Source organism: Crotalus tigris, unplaced genomic scaffold, assembly GCF_016545835.1.
Source record: "Crotalus tigris isolate CLP2741 ecotype Arizona unplaced genomic scaffold, ASM1654583v1 scf7180000018299.754606, whole genome shotgun sequence".
NCBI lineage: Eukaryota > Metazoa > Chordata > Lepidosauria > Squamata > Viperidae > Crotalus > Crotalus tigris.
In genome coordinates this window covers 654,122-676,331 of record NW_024096930.1, presented here as the reverse complement: position 1 = coordinate 676,331, position 22,210 = coordinate 654,122, and the positions used below count along the sequence as shown (strand labels likewise).

Below are 22,210 nucleotides of genomic sequence, written 5' to 3'. Positions count from 1 at the left end.
CAAAGATTCCTTCTTCCAACATTGCCCTACTGACAACCTTGCCGCTGTAATTAAATTTAACATCAATATAGTCTCTTTAGTATCACAATCAGAAATAATACCTAACAAAAACAATTGTGGGGTAAATTTTACCGTTCTTCTAAAAATTCTTTGGATATTCCACCATATCTTAATCCAAAAAGCTTTTATATTTTTACATGACCACCAGATATGATAATAAGTAGCATCCAAACATCCACATCTCCAACATTTAGGCTGTAAGTCAGGATACATACGAGACATTTTTTGTGGATCAAGGTGCCATCTATAAAACATTTTATAAAAATTTTCCCTTAAGTTTTGGGCTTGTGTAAATTTAACATTCCTCACCCAAATAATTTCCCAGGTATCTAATAAAACCGGTTCATCAAAATTTTGTGCCCATTTGACCATACATTCTTTAACTAATTCTGCTTCTGAATCCAATTCTACTAACACCCCATAGATTCTCTTAATATGGGTTCGTCTTTGATCTTTTATTTGTTTTAATAAATTCTCATCTTCTCTAAGCAAACCCACATTACGATCTATCTTCCACCTCTCCACTATTTGTCTATAATGAAACCATGAGTAAATAATATTTTCTTGTATTAAATCTTCCAAAGATTTTAATTGCCAGTTTCTACCATCCCATCTAAGTAATTGTACATAAGAAACGCTATCCATCTTAACTCCTCTCCTTATCTTTTCTATCGCATGCCCCGGTATGGTCCATAGTGGAATTTTAAAATCACTTCTATAATATTTCCTCCAAACCCGAAGTAAAGAGATCCTTATAATATGAGATTTAAAAACCCTATCAACCTTTTTATTAAAAATTAGATAGGCATGCCATCCAAAAAGTAAACAGATCTGTATTTCTACAGACCTGGTTTCTGCTTGGGGGGTGGTGGTTTCTGCCTAAGATTTTCTATTATTCCTTTGGGGAAATATATTCTACTTTTTTAATATTCCCCAAATGCAATATTTCAGGGGCTGCCATAAAGAAGAGGGAGTCAAGCTATTCTCCAAAGCACCTGAAGGCAGGACAAGAAGCAACGGATGGAAACTAATCAAGGAGAGAAGCAACTTAGAACTAAGAAGAAATTTCATGACAGTTAGAACAATTAACCAGTGGAGCAACCTGCCTCCAGAAGTGGTGAATGCTCCAACACTGGAAGTTTTTAAGAAGAGATTGGATAGTCATTTGTCCGAAATGGTGTAGGGTTTTCTGCCTGAGCAGGGGGTTGGACTCGATGACCTCCAAGGTCCCTTCCAACTTTATTATTATTATTATCAATGGAAGATATTTATTTCTCGGGGGGGGACTGCTGTCCTCCTACATGCCCAAGGCATCATAGTTTCCAAGAGATTTTTCTAATGCAGAGGTCCCCAACCTTTTGGGCACTAGGGACCGGTTCCATGGAGAGAGGTTTTGCCATGGACCGGAGGGTGCTTGGTTTTGGGTGCTGCCTGCATCCTATAGATGGGGCTTTGCTTGTTTGTGCAGACTGGTTGCTGGCATGCCGCAACCCAGTACTGGTACACGGACTGGGCATTGGGGACCCCAGTTCTAATTTCTCAAAAACCCCACATAACTAATAGTTTATAATAGGTGTTGAAAAAATGTCAAGCCACTTTTCTCCTTGAAAGTCCTGAAGACCAGAATATGGAATGGGGAAATCCCTGCAAATGGGGAAATAGATTAAAACTGCCAAAAGCTTCATCATTAAAAAAAAGAGAGAGAGAAAGACCAAAGTGTTAAATAATTACATAAATGAACAAGGTTCAGCAGTCAAACACTGTTGATGTTACAGGATCAGAGAAATCTAGAACTGCATTTAAATACATCTTTGTGTCAATGTGCTCTCAATTAGTTCAGTCCTTGGTTTCACTTGCTTTACCAAAGGTCATCTGAATTCTGCATGTTGACTCTCAAAAGGAGGCATGTAAAGAAAGATGAGAGAGAGAGAACAGGCTAAGAAGCTGAGCCATCTCAGCTAGTTAAACTCTGTTATACTGAGATCTATGTTGCCTCTCTTCCTATAGTGATGTAACTTTTCTGGTTGGCAAAGAGAAGCAGAAAGTCTTTGCCCATCGTTGTCTACTCTCCACCCGCTGCCAAGTTCTCCATGCAATGCTAAGCCAGCCCCATGAGACACAAGTCCCGCTGATGTTGAATCACATACAGCCAGAAGTGTTCCTTACAGTCATTGAGTATCTGTACACCAATGGTGTCACTCTCAACAATCTTACGGTAAGTATAACTTATACTACTGGCTGGGCTTCCACAGAAATGGATGGAAGAATAATTAAAATTAGTCAGCGGTATTTTTAATTAGTTTGTAAGATGAAATAGATGAATTTTGAAATTCTGTAAGCTTTTTAGTGACACATAAAAGCATTTGTTTTTTTCTCTCTTTTCCTGATTTTGATTGATTCTGCAAATTGGAAATCTGTTCATATTAGGTAGTCTTTTCTAACTATGAAGTTGCTGTTTTTATTGTCTTTTTAAATATTTTTTTTTTTACCAAGAACCACCTTTAGATATTTCCAGTAGGACAATGAAGTGTGCATTAGACACATGATAATGAAAAATTAATGTGAAGATGATAATTTGGGCCATGGTGAATTAGTGGCCTGGAAAAAATCAGTTAGATATCCTGGTGGGTGAATGATCAATAGACTTTTTTAATCGACAGAACTGACACTAAGATTCTAGATGTGTCCAAATAGCACTTGTAATGTGCAACATATATGATTTTTTACCGTTGAGATGTGTTTGAATATTAGTAGTTTGGGTTGGTAGTTGGGCTGTTGGTTTGATCTCCGAGCTTGGTGATTTGGCTGCAATCGTTTCGTCTCCATTTGGGGGGACATCTTTAGTCTGCTTTTGAATTATGCTCGAGAAAGTTCATTACCATATTTTCTTTGAACATGCAGAGAATATTTTCTCATTTTAGTCATCAGCCAAGTTTTATATCTCTTATTTTTTTTCTCCTAAAGGAAATTATGCACTTATACTCCCCTGATTTGCCATTTTACATATCTGCGTGCTCAGCGTTTTTCTATTTGGTTTTATGCTTGCTTTTATTTCTACGTGGTTATATTTTTCAGCTCTAGACTTTCAAAATACAAATTTATCACCTCACAACTACTTATCTTTTCTTATTGGCTGTTTCTCCCCAAAAAAAGAAAATTCTGTCACGTGTATGGCAACTATCACAATCTGTCCACAATTTGTATTTTTAAAAATTTGTATACAAGTGTGATTTAAAAAAAAAGCAGGAACACACTGTGCACAATCTGTGCTGCAGTTCCAGTGACAACAACAAACCCTCCCCCCCCAATGACGTAATGTGAATGAAGACTCAGTCCTGGATGCAGCCTTTGTGATAGTGATATGTGAAAGATAGGAGCATTGAATTTCATTCATATTAACAATTCTTAATATTTGAAGCAAATCTTTTCCATGGAGTGTTGAACTGCAGAATCTTGAGTTCTAAAATCCTATCACCCCTGTAGTATAGAGAAGCTGGTTGAAGATGCGAAGGAAGAAGGATGTTTGTGCAGGAATGCTGGCTTAAGCAACTACTCTGAAGAGCTTCCAGATAATAAGTCTTGTTGCTTAGCTTTTTTGCTAATTTAACATTGTTGGCAGCCACCCTAAAATCACTGGCACAGTTCTGATATAAGAAAGCAATAAAATGATTTTTGAATAATGTGTTTCAAAACTACACTCAGCATGTAAGGCTGTCTTTTCCTTTACTAGCATGGAGGGAAAGTCTCTTGGAGACAGAGAATTAGACATTGTGATCCCAGTCAATCTGAAATTTCCTATTGAGCTGTCACTTTTTTTATTAGCGTTTAGTCTCTTCATTTGTACTGTGTAATTTCAGAAATACAGCAACTTTATCTTTCCCACTATCAGCTGTGTCATCTGCGAAGCCCACTTGTATGAAGGACTTTTCTGCAATAGAAGATCCTATTTGGATGAAGATAACCATCCATATGGAATTGATGTTGGGTTTGGGGGCAGATATTACCTTTATCATATTGTTTCTACATATGTGTGGAGCATATGTCATCCTATTAATTATCCTGGATCTCTCTTTCTGTTTTTGTTAGTAGTGATTAGTTTCACTTATTGGAAACAAAAAGGTACATTTTCCCACATATGTGGCAGAAGTAGTATCAAGTTGATTATTTCAATGTATACCAATTACCCTTATAGAGTTTTTTTTAATCTACAATTTGCTTCCCTTGGTTTTTAATATCTACAAGAATCTTCAGAGTGAATTGTCCAGAATTACGGAATGCAAAGTCATTAGTATGCATTTCTGAAATCATCAAGGCCCTAGAAATTCAAGTATTCTTTCACAAATCAGAAAATAGAATGTATCATTAAATCTGCTTCATCTACCATTTTTTTCTGTTCACTAGAAGAGCTGAAAGAATATGTAAATTAAAATCTGCAGATGTTATCTTAAAATAAAGATGGGCAATTTGTGTCTCATTATATTTTGCTGAGCTACAGCTTCCATCAAGCCCGCATATTGATTGCTGAGGAATGATGAAAGTTGCAGGTTTCTTTCCCTTCCTTTAAAAAATGATCATATAGTTAGAAAGAATGCATAGTTGGCAGAGATAGTGTCTCCCAACAATGCTGAAGATATCAGTCTGAATAATTTGTGATTCTATTAACAATATACAGCATTTCTGAGAAGGTCAAAATAAACACTGAAAAGGCTCAAAGCATGATGAAATCACATAGAAATTTTTTATACTGCTGGAAAGTTAGAAAATAAAAAATTTAGGTACAATTTTTCATCTTTGACAACATAAAGGATGTGGCTTATTACAAAATATTTGCCTTATTCATTTTATTTACAGGCCCTTGAGGTTTTGACTTCCTCCATTGAGTATGGGTTGAATGACCTCAGAAAGGTAAGGATCTCGCACTATAGTTTATTAATCCTGATCTAGGATTTTATAATCTATGGAAGTATGTGCCATGTAGTTAGTGGTATATATTGTAAGCAGTAGATACTGGCTTATTTGATTAAAATACTGTAAGGTTTGAATCCTTATACTACTTTAGACATTTTGCTATTCTAGACTGGATTACAGGTCATTTAACCTAAATTCTTGAGATCCCTGCCTATGCAGAACTAATATAATGGTAGGATTTTCTACCATTCCTCGCTATGAAAATCTTGTAAGTACAGTATGGATATTGGCAGGACAGAACCACATCTTGATTCAGCCCATAATCAAAATGTTCTGTCCTGCTACTTTTCTCCCTCAGTTTTGTCTGTTACCAAGGTGTGCCATCCCGCTATCTTCTTCCTAAAAGCCTAAGAAAATATTAAGTAAATTATGATAGTTTTGTAAGTAAATGGCAGAAAGAAAATAATCACAGCAGTTTCTACCACTAGGAAAGCAAGGTGGTTTAATTAAATAAGAGCTTTTTCCCACTTGAACTCAATCTTGGCAAAAATCTGTCCTGGGAACATTTCCCCCCCCCCCTCCTGATTGAGTTATATCAGCTCAGATTTGTTACTGAGGACTGAGTGGAGCAGCCTTAAGTCATCTTTAGCACAATGGATGAGCCCCTTTTTCTAGCACCTTCCAAGAGTGCTCTCAAATCATTCAAAGACAGGCTTTGTCACTGGTTATCTCAGGGAGGCCAGATGATTGCAGTGATGAAACAGAGGCAATCTAAGCTCGACATGGCAGTGGGAATTTCACGCTGTTATTATCCTTTTCTGCCAGTTAAAAGGATGGGGGGATACTCAGCAGTGGGGAAAGGCCTCCAAGTAAGCGGAAGCCAAGTAAGGCCTGCATATAGAGGAAGGTTTTGTTGAAAAATTGTCATAGCTATGGTCTATTAGGCAGAAATGTAAGATTTAATGGTGGAGTTTAAGCTGGGTCTTCATTATAGGTTGATTTTTCATTAATTGGAATTTACATACTATTTGTTAAAACTCACAGTACCTCTGACTTTAATAATTAATTGAAGCTTTGTGTGTTGACAATATATTGTCACCGATATCAAAGAACCCAGGGAATTGCTGTGGGAACAGCATTAGGGAAATCCTATAATCTAAATTAGAAAAAATAGAAATTCTACTTTGGAAACTGATAATTCTCTGTATATGTGCACACACACAGAGACACACACACACATTAACTGCAGGTGACTTGGAGGGAGCAGCATATATTGGCTCCTTTCAGATTTGCATCAGTTGTATAAAAACAGCAGCAACTGTCACATTATTGATGGCATCATGGAGCTTTGGCACGGCAGGTGCTATTTAGCACAGGAACTGCTGACATTGTAGAACCCTGTTCTGATGACATCATTAACATCTGTCCTATTTAGACAAATCTAATTTGGATAATTCCTATTATGTGAAGGCTTTGTGTCTCCCCATTTGGTTTGCTTCTGTTTTGGACAAAATCCATATTCTCCCTCCAAGTATTTAGTTCTAGAGCTTTTTTTCTTTAAACCCTTAGCTACATTTAGCCAGTTTCCTGGATTTTTTCTTTCCTATGTTTACACAATTCCAATTATAACATTGTGGAATTTTGATTATTTTGTTTGTACAAACTTACTGAGTTATTTGTAGTGATGAAATATAGTCCATATGAGTTAGCCATCTCTTTGATCTTCCACTTCCACCCTATTGGAATTTTTCCTCCTATTAAACTAGCATTTAATATTTACTTTTATAGGAGTAATCTGAAAGAAGCTCTAGTGCTGGTCTTTTCTCAGACTCTGATCATTCTCCTTCATAATAGTTGTTATAATTTGCTTTGAATATTTTACTGTATTCCGTGTTTGGTTCTTTTCCATTCAGTAGACCAAATAAAAGTCAGTGGGATATGGTTACAAACATTGAGTGTTCTTATTTCTTATTTTAACCTTCGGAAAAAGATACGGTCTTTTTTTTTTTTCCCTGTATAGGGCAACTTCAGAAGAAAAAAATTATGCTGTATATAATGATACTGGGTAGGTTGCTATTGCACAGCAGAAATGGAAGCTCTCTCTTTTTTTTGCCAAATCTGGCTGGGTATTCACAAATAGTACCAGTTTTAATTTGTTGCGTTAACTCACTGGGTGTTATACAGTGAAATAGTGCTTGTTCTCACTTTACCCAATTGCCTAACCAGAGGAAACAGTCTTTTTTATATTACTAATCTCATTATGGTTGAGAGCTTTTTCTCATCCGGTGCCAGTCCTATGGAATCAGCTTCCACTAGTTCTATACCTTGTGTTTGATCTGTCAGATTTTTAAAAGATATTTAAAATGTTTCTTTCTTATGGGCCTTTGTTAACCTGCTTTAGGCATTATTTTTAAGCAGTAAGATATAATAATCATTTAACGTGATTTTTAATGCTTGTTTTAAATCATATGGACCATTCAATTACTGAAGCTGTTTAATTGTGATTTTAAATTGGATGATAGTGAGATTGTGCCTTTTTAATGTTATGTTTAACTGTTTTGTTCTGCTAAGGGAACAAAGTAGATGCATCCGAATAACTAGAGTCATAGATTCATTTTTATGCATGTATAATCTAGTTACAGATATGTGAAAAATGAACATACTGTATACTAGCAATACACCTACTATTGAAGGGAAAAAAGAAACTAGTATTAATTTCCAAAAAGTGAGAGAAAATTAATATTCCTTTGTACTAAGCAAACAACTCCAGATAATTATTGCAATATTAAAAGTATTTTTCAACTATTGTGGCATATAATCCAAGCTACCTGAAGACATTGGTACTTCATTCCATTTCCCCTGTCCAGTTCTAGGAGATAAGATGGAATTATGCAAATTCTTATGCCGGTGAAAGGAATTAATTTCATTTGCAAGAACTCTGAGGTCAAGACCCAAGTACCCCTTACCCGTTTTTCTCTATGTTTTCTGTTCTGGACATTGGTAGCTAGTATCTAGGATGCTTAGAAATATATAAGCTATTAAAGTGAACCTGAGAGTATATGTATTTGATTGATTGTACAGTTATATTGTCCATCCTCTTTTCAATAAACAAGAACCACCAGAAAAGAAGCAAAAACGATTTTGTGAATGCGAATCCATGGGTTTCTGAAGGGCTTGACATTGAATTGTAAAATATACCTTGGAGTTACTCTACTTGCTCAAATTAGTTACGTCCTGTGGCCGGCATATTGCACTTAGAGATGGCATTATGGAACTCTAAACTGTTAGCTCTCTTTTTATATACATAAATGATATATTTCCCCTTTTTATATTTAAGAAATATTAGAGCAACGTATTACGTATGCCTTTTTATATCTTAGTGTTGTAACTAACTCTCTTGGAGGTTTCTGGGGAAACATAAAGCATTCTGAGCTTTTTCTATTCCCTTGCATTTTTGTTATTACAAGTAACAATATACAATAGGCTTGAGAAAAATGCCATTTATTAATAAGAATATATACATGTAAGAATGCATCTAAAGATGGTACTTTAACTGGCAGTGCTAATTGTTAGTTGATTTTCTTGCATATATATATGTGTATAGATAGACATATTTTCTCAAATCTGTAACAGCGTGAGATTATTCAGAATTTCTCTGTCCTCTGAATAGGAGTAAACATATGTTCCCAGAAATAACACAGCAACAAAGACTCACAAAAGGATGGGAAAGCTGGATGAGAGAGCACTAGGTCTTGACTATTAACATGAATTAGTGACTTTTGGAGGGACTTTCTTAGGAAGAGAATAGAAGGAAAATCATGGAAATAAACAAAGGAGAAGTGACAGCTGGCTAGGGACATAAACTTATCCATCTGCTTTCCGAAAGCTTAAAAGCCTAGGCACTGTTCACTGGGGAGTTGTCATAATCTGTCATTTCCTTGCTAGCTTGATGATCCAAGAATAGCCTTATGTGACTATCAGGAGTTTCCCAATTGATACAAGTATTTTAGAATGTGGGAGTAGCGGGAAACTACATTTTGATGAGCACATATATTCAACAGAAGGTAGCTCACAAAGGCAAATAAAAAGGAATTAATGTCATGACCCTGGCAATTAGGAGGAAGTATTGAGTCTAGAATGTGGGAATTCTTGGAGATTAAACAAAAGAAAAAAAGATTTAGAAAATATGATGGTATGGACTTGAAGATTTTACCCAATATAATATTGTAATGCAAATATTAAAAATTATGAGGGAACAGAAAAAAATGGAATAATAGTATCTATAATGAGGAGAGACAAAACTAGAATTAGATCATTGTAAAGATTGCAGAAGAAGAGCCATGTTGGTTTGTGGTAGCCAAAAATCAGAAGGAGTCTGGTGCCATCTTTTCAGGCAAACCAATTTTATTAAAAGTCCTCACACTACAGCTCACTTCAGCACAGGCATGCAATAGCTAAAATGAAGTAGAATTTAAACTAGAATTATACAGGGGTTAAGGAGGAAGAAAACAGTGTGGTTATGCCCATGCGAGTTATTGGTAAATCAGATTGCAAATACCGTATCAATTAACAATTATAATTTAATTGTTAAAACCTACTGTGTTTGTCGAGATTTTCAGAGAAAACCTAAACCATTTGATGTATAGGAAGTTTGGCAGTCTCTTGCTAAATATTATTTGTTAAGTCCTCAGCGAAATGGCAATGACGCAAGAAGTAGTTGTAGTTCTCAGGAACCTCTTTATTTCTGTTCAGCATACTGGTTACAAGACGCCGACAACGCCCAAGTCTCCCTGCCCCTTTTATAGGCGATCTCCGGGCCAAACTGCAACATTTGGCGCGCTTGCACTCTGCGCATGTGCGCAAGTGCTGGCGACAGCCAGTCTGGTCCCGGGCAGCTTGCACCTGCCCGGGACCGTTGCAATGCCCCGAGCCTGCCTTCACAGGCTCAGGACATAACACCCCTTCCCCCCGGCTAAGACTATAATCATACAAATAATAATATACAACCCAATACGAGTGTGATACCCAAACTAGCTTTCGTACCAGTTATCTCTTTTGCTTCTATTGTTCCCCAGTGTTCCATTCTTTTCCTACATGTACAGGAATACTCTCTGTTAACTCTGTTTTGCCAGTAGGGTTACAAAATCTTCCAAATACTTAGGAGATCTTTTAACTCTCTGTGACCTCCTGATTTCTGGGTACCCTCCAAGTACCCCTTGACTGAGGGGTGCTGTATGATTGTTCCCCTTGCTTGGCCCTGGTGATTCCCAAGGACTGTGCTCCAATGCCTGGCCTGCTTGCTTGCCCACCGGGCTCGTCAGGCCAGGGCTTCTTTCTCTGTTTGACCTGGTTGTCCTGCCTGGTTGCAGGCTCTCTGGCCCTCCTAAGTGACTGCCACTGTTGGGCAACTCTGTAGAACCTCCCAGGTCTGTCTTAGACCTATCAAGAGGCTGTCTTCCCTCATGTTCCCGTTCTGTAACTGGGCTTACTAGGGTTTCAGTACTGTCCCAAAACTCAGTTGTCCCCTGAGTGATGCCAGAGGTGTTGTAATCGGGATTCGGTTCCTCGACCACCTCCCTGTGTGCCAGCTCTCTTGCAGGGTGTGGGTTGTTTGGATGCTCCCGAATATCCTCCCTGACTGGAGTACTGAATGATGCTGGTGTGTAGTGATTATGCCCTCGGGGTGACTCCGTGGCTGGACTAGGCACTGGTGCCTGAATTCTAGTTGGACTCCATGAATTCCTATTTGGAGCACTCGCGGAATTTTGGAATGAGCTGTCTGTGGTTCCCTCGTTAATGATAGGCTGCAGCTCACACCCTTCCCTTTGCCCATAGGGGTCCCCCTCCCCCCCTGGAAAAAAAACAGGAGTCTCAGTGGGAAGGTCCTGTCTTGTGCGTAGCTGATCGATGTGTCGTCTCAGGACACGACCGTCGTCCAGGGAAACCTCGTAGGACAAAGGACCTGTGACCCTGGACACAGTGGCAGGGACCCATAAATGACCAGGCCCGTAGTTACGAGTCCAAACCGGGGCACCCACTAGCAGTTGTCTAGGTGCCCTGGGGTGTGTGATTGTAGAAGGTAGTCTGTCCGGGTGCAACCGGTCAAGCTTGGTAGTCAGTTTGCGCCCCCAACGAAGTTCAGCTGGGCTCCTCCTGGTAGAAGTGGAAGGTGTAGTGTGATAAGAAAGGAGGAAGTCAGCCAACCTGTGATGCCAGTCTCCATAGGTTAGTTTCTTCAAAGCATCCTTGGTGATGCGAACCATGCGTTCAGCCATACTGTTGGTGGACGGGTGGAAGGGCGCAGAGGTGGCATGACGAATCATGTTGGCCTGTAAGAAAGCTTGGAATTTGGAAGAAGTGAATTGAGGGCCATTGTCAGATATGAGGACATCAGGAAGCCCGTGTGCAGCAAAAATTCCCCTCAGTACTTGAATAGTCTTTGCAGTGGTGGTGGAAGAGACAGGTACAACCTCAAGCCATTTTGAATAGCTATCAACCAAGACCAAGAAGAATTGACCATGAAAGGGCCCAGCGTAGTCAATGTGCACCCTAGAACATGGAGACTGTGTTTCCTCCCATCTATGTACAGGAGCTTGGGGCATTTCAGGGCATGAGCGTTGACAAAGGTGGCATGCATGCACCTTAGCTTCAATGTCTCTGTCTACCCCAGGCCACCACAAATGGCTGCGCGCAAGCACCTTCATACGTACAATGCCAGGATGACCCTCGTGGAGGGAACCTAAGACCCTAGTCCTCATTGAGGTAGGAATGACAACTCTGCTCCCCCAAAGCAGACAACCCTGGAAAGTGGATAACTCATTCCTTTTGGACCAGAAACTCTGAAACTCAGTGCCTGGACAGCTCTCTGGCCATCCAGATAAAACACAAGATAGGACACGAGAAAGTGTGAGATCTGTGGCTGATTCAGCAGCCACATCCCTGGCATCTAAAGGGGACTCAGGCAAGGCTTGAATTGAGAGGATATTGATTGTTGGTGCAGGCTCAGCCTCTACTGAGGCCATCAGCATGGCCCATTTCTTTCCCAGGTTTGTGAATTAAGGAAAAATCATAGGCAGACAGAAAGATAGACCATCTCAGCATTCTGGGGGAGATGATTTGGGGGGTTTGTTTATGTGTGGTAAACAGCCCCAACAAAGGCTTATGGTCAGTGAAGACCGTGAAATGCCTGCCATATAGGAAATCATGGAATTTTTTGATTCCAGCAACAACAGCTAAAGCCACCCTGTCAATTTGAGCATAATTTTGCTCTGCAGAAGACAAGGTCCTGGAATAATATGCAACAGGAACCTGGGTTCCATCAGGTCTGAGGTGGCTTAGTACGGCTCCCAGCCCATAAGGAGAAGCATCACAAGCGATGCACACAGGAAGGGATTCATTGAAATGTGCAAGCACACTGTTAGAAGTGAGTAAGGCCTTAACTTCATTGAAACTTGCTTCATGTTTTTGTGACCACTGCCACACTGCCTGTTTGTCCAGGAGCCTATGAAGAGGTTTGGCTACACTAGCCTTGTTTGGAAGGAAGGAGTTGTAAAAGTTCAAAAGGCCCAGGAAGGCCTGTAGTTCGGCCTTGGACTTTGGCCTAGGAGCATGCATAATAGCTTTTAATTTGGACTCAGCAGGGTGAATCCCAGTAGCATCAATTTTGAATCCCAGAAAATCTGTAGAAGGCACCCCAATTTTACATTTGTCCTTCTTGAGTTTGAGGCCCGTTTCACTGAACCTCAGCAGGACAGCCCTTAGTCTCTCAGCTAAGTTGTGTGTGGAGTCTCCAGCAATTAAGACATCATCAAAATAGGGGCAAACCCCTGGTATACCCCGTAGTGTGTTTTCCATTATGCTTTGGAAAATTCCAGGAGCAACATTTACTCCAAATTGTAACCTCTTTACCTTGAATGCCCTCCTGTGGGTCACAATGGTTTGAGCTACAGCAGCAGCAGCATCAACAGGCAACTGTTGATACGCCGGAGCTAGGTCAAGCTTTGCAAAAACACGCCCCCCCTTGAGGGAGGCCAAAATATGACTGACCACAGGGACAGGATAGGCATGTTGCTGCAATGCCTTATTCAGAGTGCATTTGTAATCTGCACAGATGCGAATGTCCCCATTTGCCTTAAGAGGCGTGACAATGGGGGTCTCCCAAGGACTGGAGTCAACAGGTTCTAAGACTCCTTGCTGAATCAATTTGTCCAATTCGGTGTCAATTTTACCTTTCAAAGCAAAAGGAACCCTTCTTGCTTTAATTCTAATAGGGGTGACAGTGGGGTCTAGTTTTAATGACACAGGGGGTCCTTTGTACGTGCCCAGCTGTGGGCTGAAAACATCTGCAAATTCTTTGCAGACTTCCTGTAGATCTACTGTTTGCAAACTATTGAGCCCTGTGACGTGTATTCCCAAGGCCTCAAACCAATCGAGTCCTATGAGACTCGTTCGCTCACCCCCTACTACTATTACATCTAATGGACCTTCAAAATCCTTGTACTGCATGTAAGGGTGGCCTCCCCCTTAACACACACTCTTCTGCCTCTTCTGCAGTAACCTCTCTCAAGGCATCTTGGAATGATAAGTCTTCTTTAGCGAAAAGTCTCTGCTGCCATTCTCTATGTCTCAGTCCGCATACAAATCTGTCTCTCAGCCGTTCTTCTAGATCTTTGAACTCGCAGTGTTTAGCGGCTTTTCTCAGCGCAGCAATGTACTCTTTGGCTGATTCTCCAGGCCGCTGATCCCTCTGTTCAAAGGTGTGGCGCCAAGCGATGACGGACAACTTGGGCTGGAAGTGTTCCTTTAGTAGTTTTTTGAGATCTGTGTAGTTAACAGATTCTAGAGGTGCAGGTGCTGCTATGTTTTCAGCGATCTCGAATGCGTCTTGACCGCAAACGCACAGCAGGGTGGCGGCTTTTAGACTATCTTCTCTTACTTGATTGACTTTAAGATAGTTTTCTACCCTGGCTATGTAGGACTCCCATCTTTCTGGATGCGAGATGTCGAATTCTGAAAGTCTTCCAACTTTTGCCATTTTTGTAGAACAGGAAGGGTCTATCAGCCAGCTTACCCCCGATGTTTGCTGAATTGGCGGGCAGCTGCTGAGTTTAACGCCGTTTCCTACTGCTCAGGACTCTAGGGTAAGCTTACAACTTGTCTGCAGCCGTTGTAAGGCATCCCACCTTCGTCGCCAGTATTAAGTCCTCAGCGAAATGGCAATGACGCGAGAAGCAGTTGTAGTTCTCAGGAACCTCTTTATTTCTCTTCAGCATACTGGTTACAAGACGCCGACAACGCCCAAGTCTCCCTGCCCCTTTTATAGGCGATCCCCAGGCCAAACTGCAACATTTGGCGCACTTGCACTCTGCGCATGCGCGCGAGTGCTGGCGACAGCCAGTCTGGTCCCAGGCAGCTTGCACCTGTCCGGGACCGTTGCAATGCCCCGAGCCTGCCTTCACAGGCTCAGGACATAACATTATTGATGAAGTTTTTTTGTTCCATAGTAGCTGCTCTGAGATCTGTAATGGAGCATCTGGGGAGATTAAAATGCTTTGTTATTATTTTGTCTTTGTTCTGATGTCAAACTTGGGCCTATTAATTCTTTTATGCAAAGTCTGGCATGTTCGTCAATTGTATCAAATTAAATCCTATATCATTTTAGCTACTCCTTGTATCTGATAAAGTGAGCACTTTAAATATTTTTTATGCTAAAAATATAAATATAAATTATTCTCTAATTGTAAATGTGCCCATAAGTGGCCCACTCTAGTTCCAGGATATCCCATATGTATACTTTTCAAAAATGTTGTTTCTTAAAATTCTGTTTGTTTCACTAATAAATATTTTAAAAATGTCTTTATAGATACCAGGTAGCAACTACTACACTACAGCTTTATTACTTCTTTCTAATTCAACCTCTCCTGTTTAACCCCCAGAGTTAAATAAACAAGAGCTGAAATGTTTGCACAGTCTGTTTAATTCCAGAGGGACTGAAATTTCCCAGAAGCCTCAACTCTATCTCATTTTGTATAGATTCAGCATTTTGTAACTGCAAACGTAAGCGAGCCCTTATCTGAAGATAAGTGAATATACTTTGGCAAGACAACAAAGTGTTTCTAAATGTAACAAGAACAAATTGAGGACACATTGATTTCTTTTACTACCAGTTTAATAAAAATGGGGGGGGGGTAGCATGATACCAACAGCTGATGAGCATTGCTGAATGCTTTGGAAAAGACATGAAAAACAGGTTTGTAATGTAATCAAAGAACGTCAATTGCTCTTCAACAGAAAGAAGACAAGCCAGTTAAATAAAATATCAAAAATTAAATAAATCAGAAGAGCCAGCACTGAAGCATTAATCAATTATCAATCACATTAATATGTTATAATTTATTAGGCAAAAAGTACTTGGCAGCTAATTTGAAATCATGTTCCGTTTCCCAGGGCCATCTGGAAAAAAAGTACAAATCTATAGGGCAATTGTAGCCTAAGGCATGGTACAACCAATGCATTAGGCTACAGCTCTTATAAATTTTGTTGGCCAATACCATGCTGGCTGGAGATGATGGGAGCTGTTACCTGTAACCAAAGAATGCTAAGGGTGGGAATATACTACCTCATATGATGGGCTTAGAAATATTATTCTGTTTCTACAAAGGGGTATACAATACTGGGTCCGTTAGTTTATCTGCCAATGTAGGGAGCCTAAGATAATACATTCAGTGAACTGTGCAACAGGATATCATATCAAATCTCTTATCCCTGTAGTGTATTTGCTCCTACAGCTCTTCTAAGAATTGGACAGGGAAAAGCATTAGTTACACTATCAATGCTATTGTCCTTTAGAGACCTTAGAACAACAAGCATACGGTCACAGAACATCCAGTCAGTAGTCAGCTCTCTTGCTTTATGGAGAAAATGTCTTTAAAAGATGGAACTGAATTAGACTGGGACTGAGATTCTCCCAAGGGAACAAGGAAACTAGTATCAGTGAATTTTCTGAGGAGGTGGCCGGTTTCCTCTTGCCCTTTGATTTCTAACACTAGACTTGACAGATTTACAATTCAATCTGCTGGGAATTGGTGAGAATGCATGCTGCTTCCATTTCCCCCTCACCCTCTCCCAGGGTCTCCCAGCAACATCTGAGTTTGACTTTGAGTGAGTGGGACAGGGTTGCTAACAACCTCTGGTGGATCAGACAAGAGTGGAAGTAATCCCTGGTGTGAGAGCCAAACCCTTGCAGATGTGCAAATGTTTTGACAAAGATCTTTCTCTACTGCCTTGCATACTGTACTTCTTGGGATTTTTCTCTATATCTTTCAGCTTCTTGTGCCCCCCTGGAGTCCTAAAAAAGGTTAATATCCTTCGTTATGTGAAACTTTACATAGTGGGTTTGGGCCATGAACAAAAAATAATTGAATATCTTCTGGTTATTTAAGTAAAAACGTCTAACATTTCTTTGGTTTAACATACTGTAAATGATGAGATGGATATTAATACAGTTTCTAATCCCACATGGAGCAAGATGAGTAGCCATATTACCTGATGGTAAAAAAATTCAGGAATCTAGTAGTAAGTACCTTTTCAATCAACACATTTTATCAGAAGGCATAAGCTTTTGTAATTTCATCAGAGGCATCACAACTACTAATTGCTAAGATATTTGCAATGTGTCTCACTTTCACTTTCCTAACCAACCTGTCTCCTCCATTTCCCACCCCCACCCCAATTTAACCTATAAATCAATCTAACCCTTCTATGCGTCTGATGAAAATAATGCTGCAGCTCATGAAAGCTATTAATAAAATTGTTAGTCTAAAAAAAGGCTATCAACCCCCTTTTTTTTGCCATGGTAGACTAACACAGCTATCCATTTACAATGTCTACTTAATTGTCAACTGTTACTAGTGCCCAAAAGGGCAGTCAATAGTACGTGACAAAACACTGTCGTGTTATTGCCAAGAAAACTGTATGGTTTTATTCCTGAAGTCACAAGGGATTCAGCTCAGGTCAAGTTGCTGTCAAGTCATCATGGGGGGAAATTTCGCCATTCCATTATGCATGAATAGGATACCTGGAGAGTCACTGCATCACTGTTCCCGTAAAGTGGGCTGATATTCCTTTTTATTTTAGATTTAGAAGATGTTTTCTTAATGATTGTGAGAGTATCTTAGTTCAGCTTATACACTGTGTAAAAGAAAATGAAACAAGCCACCATATGTGAATCCAGGCACTGTGACTTTACTTGTGGGTTTTTCAACATCTTGTGAACATTAAAGAATTCTTCCTCTGAATTGTTCTAAGAAACAAGCTAGTTCAATTGCCAGACCCAGCAGTCACGGATGGAGATGTAATTTGTTATCCGTGAACATAATCAACATATCTCAAAATGATCAATTCACTATCTAGAAGAAGATATGGCAGCACAGATTACCAGTGGCTAGTTATATGAAAGATAAGATAGAAGACCATGTATATTTCAAGACTAGTTTTCAGCTGCTATCTTTTTACAGTATCTTCTTCTGATCTACTTGCTATAACTTTGGCATGACAAGAGTTGTCCCATATTTTTTTCTAATTTACTGGGAAAAGTTAGGAACCCTTAAAGGTCAAATGGGTGAGGAACATTCTGCTCTGTTAAGCTAGGGAATGATGGGTTACTCTAAGGCTTCATTCCTTACTGGAATCACTGGTGGAGGAAAGCCTCCTTTATTACACTTGTGTGACCATCAGGTACTCTGCTTTTGCTTTTAGTCTCCAATTTTGAAGACTCTTGAATGAAATACTTTATTGAATTGAATTATTTGGCCATGTGTGATTAGACACACAATGAACTTGTCTCCGGTACAAAAGCATTCAGTGTTACATGCAAAGCAACAAAATAACAACAACAACAATAAAAAGGGGAGTAAAGAAGTAAAAAAAAATGACCGAGGGAATGTGCCAGCAATAACTGCAGAAAAGCTGTTGCTTTCTCCTTAAACCTGATTTCCCAATTTTGTGCACAGGATAAAAATCGAAGAGCCTCTTTATTATAAGCTGCAAAAGCTGAGTGTGATGATGTGTGAACAAGCTCCCTTATCTAGGCACTATCCAGTCCCAAACATGCTTGATTTTAGCAAGCCTGTTACATTACATGCTTCCAGGACAAGCCCTGTATAAGGTAGGCTAGTATGGCAAAAGGCATTTTGAGGTCATTTACTTTTATACTGCATACTTGTGGTTTATATTGTTTATACAGTTTTACTTAAGAATCACTGTAATACATTTGTTTCTGACTTATCGCCGTCACTGTAGAGTTAGCAAGTTGAAGAGAAAGACTGCATTTCTTCTGTGTGAAGGAATCCATTAGGCCAGCGGCCCCCAACCTTTTGGGCACCAGGGACTGATTCTGTGGAGAGAGGTTTTCCATGGACTAGAGGGGGCGTGGTTTCATGTGCTTCCTGCATTCCGCAAATGGGGCTTCGCTTGTTTGAGTAGACCGGTGCCGGTCCACGGACCGTGGATTGGGGACCTCTGCATTAGGTAAAGGGCGTGCAACACTCCTGGCCTTCATGGTAGACCTTGTGGGTGTGGTTTGTTTTCACTCACCATCTTTCCTTTCAAATTGTCTTAGAAGAAACATATTAATACAAATTATAAATAGGAGATGGTTTTATATTAAAAAATATTTCATCCGTTGGTCTAGTCTACAGAATTGGCATGATAGTTAAAAATAATCAGGAATATTCACTATAAATTTTGTCTTTAGAACTAAGAGGAAAGTACAAAAAGATTGAAATAGAAGTGAAAGAAGTCATACTGTTGTCACGGATGTCAGCTATGGTTTCTAATCAATAGGATTTTCTAATCCTTTCATCTTAATTAGCCTGGATAAACCAAAGCAGATACAAATAGTTGGTTCATGTCCAATCAGCTCTTCTCTGCATGTAAATGATTGCACCTCAGTACAAAAAAAATCCTGGGATTTCCAGGAATTATATTAAGTACCTTAAATCATATGCATATTTCAAAGGGCCTCTAATTAGCTCTGATTTATCAAACTAGAAGTGATCCACTTGAGACTCAGATGCTTCCTCTAAGTCACATGAATGAGAAGGGAAGCTAAAATCAGGATCATGAGCATCAGTCAGGGGGAAGGTGTGATCTTTTCCCTCTGTGTGACATGTTTTCCACAATTTCAGATTATTACTTTCTATACTTCCTAAGTATATTCTTTCCACTATTACTGGAATTCAATTTCCATGAAACTGAAGACAGATTCTGAAATTTTTCTCATCCATTTGCTGAGAATTAGATTTGGGCATGAAGAAACAGCCCTGCAGATTTGGGAAGGCTATTTTAAGAACAGGGAGTAGTTTGTTCATGTTTTGTACCATGGAATTAAAAAATATATACCTATCCTGTTTAAAGAGATACTCTTCATCGTCTGAGGTGCTCTCGGCAGACATAACAGAGATCCCATTAATCCGTTTAACTGAGAACTGACACAAATCTTTGTTATGGCTTTTCCCAATAACAACTTTTGGAAGTATACAGTGTCTGTGATCCACAAATTCAAGTTGCTCATTGTCTATGAGTCAGCAGCTGCACAGAGCTGGCTAGGGCCCATGTGCTTTATGGCAATTTCCTGGCAGACTCATCACTTTTCTTATCTTCCAAGCTTTTGCTTTCGGAAGAATAATTTCCTGTTCCAGAGCTAGAATAGAATAACAGTGGTGTTAGAGAAATGCAGATTGCCGTTCCCATGAAGTGCAGGGGGTTATCAGAATGTTATTTTTAGACAATGTCATCAACAGAACCAGCCTGAAGGAGGGAAAAGCTAAATAAACTAACTAACATTCCTAAGATAGTAGGGTAAATCCATTAGAGCTCCTGCAATTGATACGGCAAGCATTTACAAACCTGCAATAATTCTATTTACTTTTTGACTCTAAAGAATGTTTATTTTTTTTAAAGTAAAAACTGTGTTTTTATTCCACCTGCAAATTTGCTCTCAGAGTCTAAAGAGGATCTTGTGTTTAGTTTTGATGATTGCAAGTAGGAGAACTTTTAGTGCTGAAACCACATTTCAGTTCTTGTTAATGTATATCTGAGAGTTAAAGAAACAAAAATTTCCCACAGTTTTCAGGAGTTTGATGATTTATACAGTATTGGAGACTGGATGTTGATGATCCAAGGGTCGAAGTCAAAGTTTGATTCCTAATTCCAGAAGAGGAATGATGTGGAGATTAGCATGAGGGAAAGCATTCTGTGTATGCTCTGAGGTACTATGTAGCATTCTGTGTATACTCTGAGGTACTGCTGAATATTAGTTCAAATTAAACACTGAAGTTGAGAATTTCTTGTCTATCTTTCTGTTGGGAAGAACATACTTCATTTTCAGTAAGAAGGAATAGTTGTGGTACAACATAAAGGCCTGAATTATGTTTTGTAAGGCTGTCGTGTCATACAGTTCTGTTTAATATGTGATTTAAAAATAAATAAATAAGGAAGAACATTGTTTTTCATCTATGCCAGGCATGTGAAACCTGCGACATCATGTGACGTCGCACAATGTCTTGCAACTTTTTCCCCATTGCCAGCAATGGGGTGGGTGGTGTTTCGGCATGACGCATCTGGCCTGCAGGTCGGCAGTTTGACATGCCTGATCTATGCACTTATTACATTATAACAGGGCTATTGGGATAAAACTCTATGGTAGCGATTTGACTTTGTAGCTATCATGTGATGCCAATCCAGAAAATTGCAGTTTTTTCATTGAAAAGTGGTTAACACAAACAATTGTGGCAATTGACTACCTGAAGCCAGTTGGCATGTTTGAATTAACATTGTGAAAGAATCATAGACATGCTTGTTGCATTTTTATATATCAAGATTTAATACAAAGATGGGGAAAATTTTCAGTTTTAGCTTCATGGGTAATCTTCTGGATGTCATATGATACTCATGTCTAGTGTCATCTTACACTCAGCTCAGAAGTGCAGCAAACTGTTTCCTGCCTATCAGCAGAACAGGCAAGGAAGGAAGGGAGACTGCAGAAACAGGAACTTAAAACGTCATCTCTTCCAACATCTCTTCTCCCTGTTCAGCAGTTAAGTAATGGAGGAAATGATTCTGTAGACTAGAAAAAAATAGATGGAAAAAGTAGGTAAAAATGTATTGCAAGTATAGAGTATGGGAGGGCCACTGGTCATGAATATTCCCACTCCATTATTTCAAATGGTCTAAGAACATGAAAAGACATTCTTTCTAGGTGGGCCAGCCATATCTCTCCTGGAAAAGGTGAAAAAACCAACCTTTTCTTCAAGTTTGCCTTCAGTATCCTGAAGGATAAGTGGGATCTATAGCAGTAGGATAAGTGGGATCTATAGCAAAGTGCAGCAGGGTGGATTTCTCCTATTCAGAGTCCTAGCCAGCCAATATTGTACATTTAATTTTAACTTTTCCCCATTTTTCATTTCTCATTCCTCAGTTAGTATTAGTATTCTAAGCCTGTTCAGTGTACTAATTCCTCACTAATCTATTTGGATTAACTGTATCAGAGATGCTTGTCTTCTCGGGATATTTTTCTTCTTCATAATGTTTTCTGCTTTTTCCCAAGCATGCTGATACACACTATACTATAATAGCAGTATTTTGGTTGTATATATCATAATTATCACTTTAAATCACTTTTAGAGGTCCAATTTCTGTCACTGAGGGAGCATGGTAATTACCCCAAATGAGGTGGTTTAATAGAATTTCCAAACATAATGGAATAGCCATGTGTTTTTGCTCTCCCAGACTCTGGGGGTAGAGTTTCCCAGAGGGAGAAATGTGATCTGAACAAATCATATACATTGAAATTTCCTCATCATACCCTTGGGAACACAGACCTTGACTACTGGATTTACTTCAGCTAATCTATAACTCATAACTAAAGAACTGCAAATAGATCACATATTGCAGGTATGCAAGAAAGAAGGAAAAATATTAGTAATCCAGCATACCAGGAGGAAGCAATGCGTGGGAAGAATGTTATCAGCCATGAAATCCGGCTACTTGTTATGATAATGGAATGTGGGCATGTTTGGGCAAAGGATTTTAGGAAATAGAAGAGGCAATGACTTCAGGATACAGGGGAGTATTCTTATAACAATCCACTTAGTGACCATTCAAATTTAGAATGGCACTGAAAAAAGTGATTTATGACCATTTTTCACAGTTTAGCATCCCCGTGATCATGTGATCAAAGTTC

General features: G+C 39.3%; 1 protein-coding gene across 4 annotated transcripts in view; it reads left to right on the top strand.

Annotated features, from left to right (window-relative positions):
* The window catches only part of BTBD19 (BTB domain containing 19), a 53,189-nt gene that overhangs the window by 5,491 nt on the left and 25,488 nt on the right, over positions 1 to 22,210 (top strand). For all 4 annotated transcript variants that reach the window (XR_005557470.1, XM_039349622.1, XM_039349624.1 and 1 more), the window contains exons 2-3: positions 2,068 to 2,275; positions 4,912 to 4,965. Coding sequence is in view for 3 of the 4 variants with exons in the window: in XM_039349622.1 (XP_039205556.1) it covers positions 2,068 to 2,275; positions 4,912 to 4,965 (262 nt within the window). In the remaining variant the exon portion in view is untranslated. The remainder of the gene's footprint in view (positions 1 to 2,067; positions 2,276 to 4,911; positions 4,966 to 22,210) is intronic.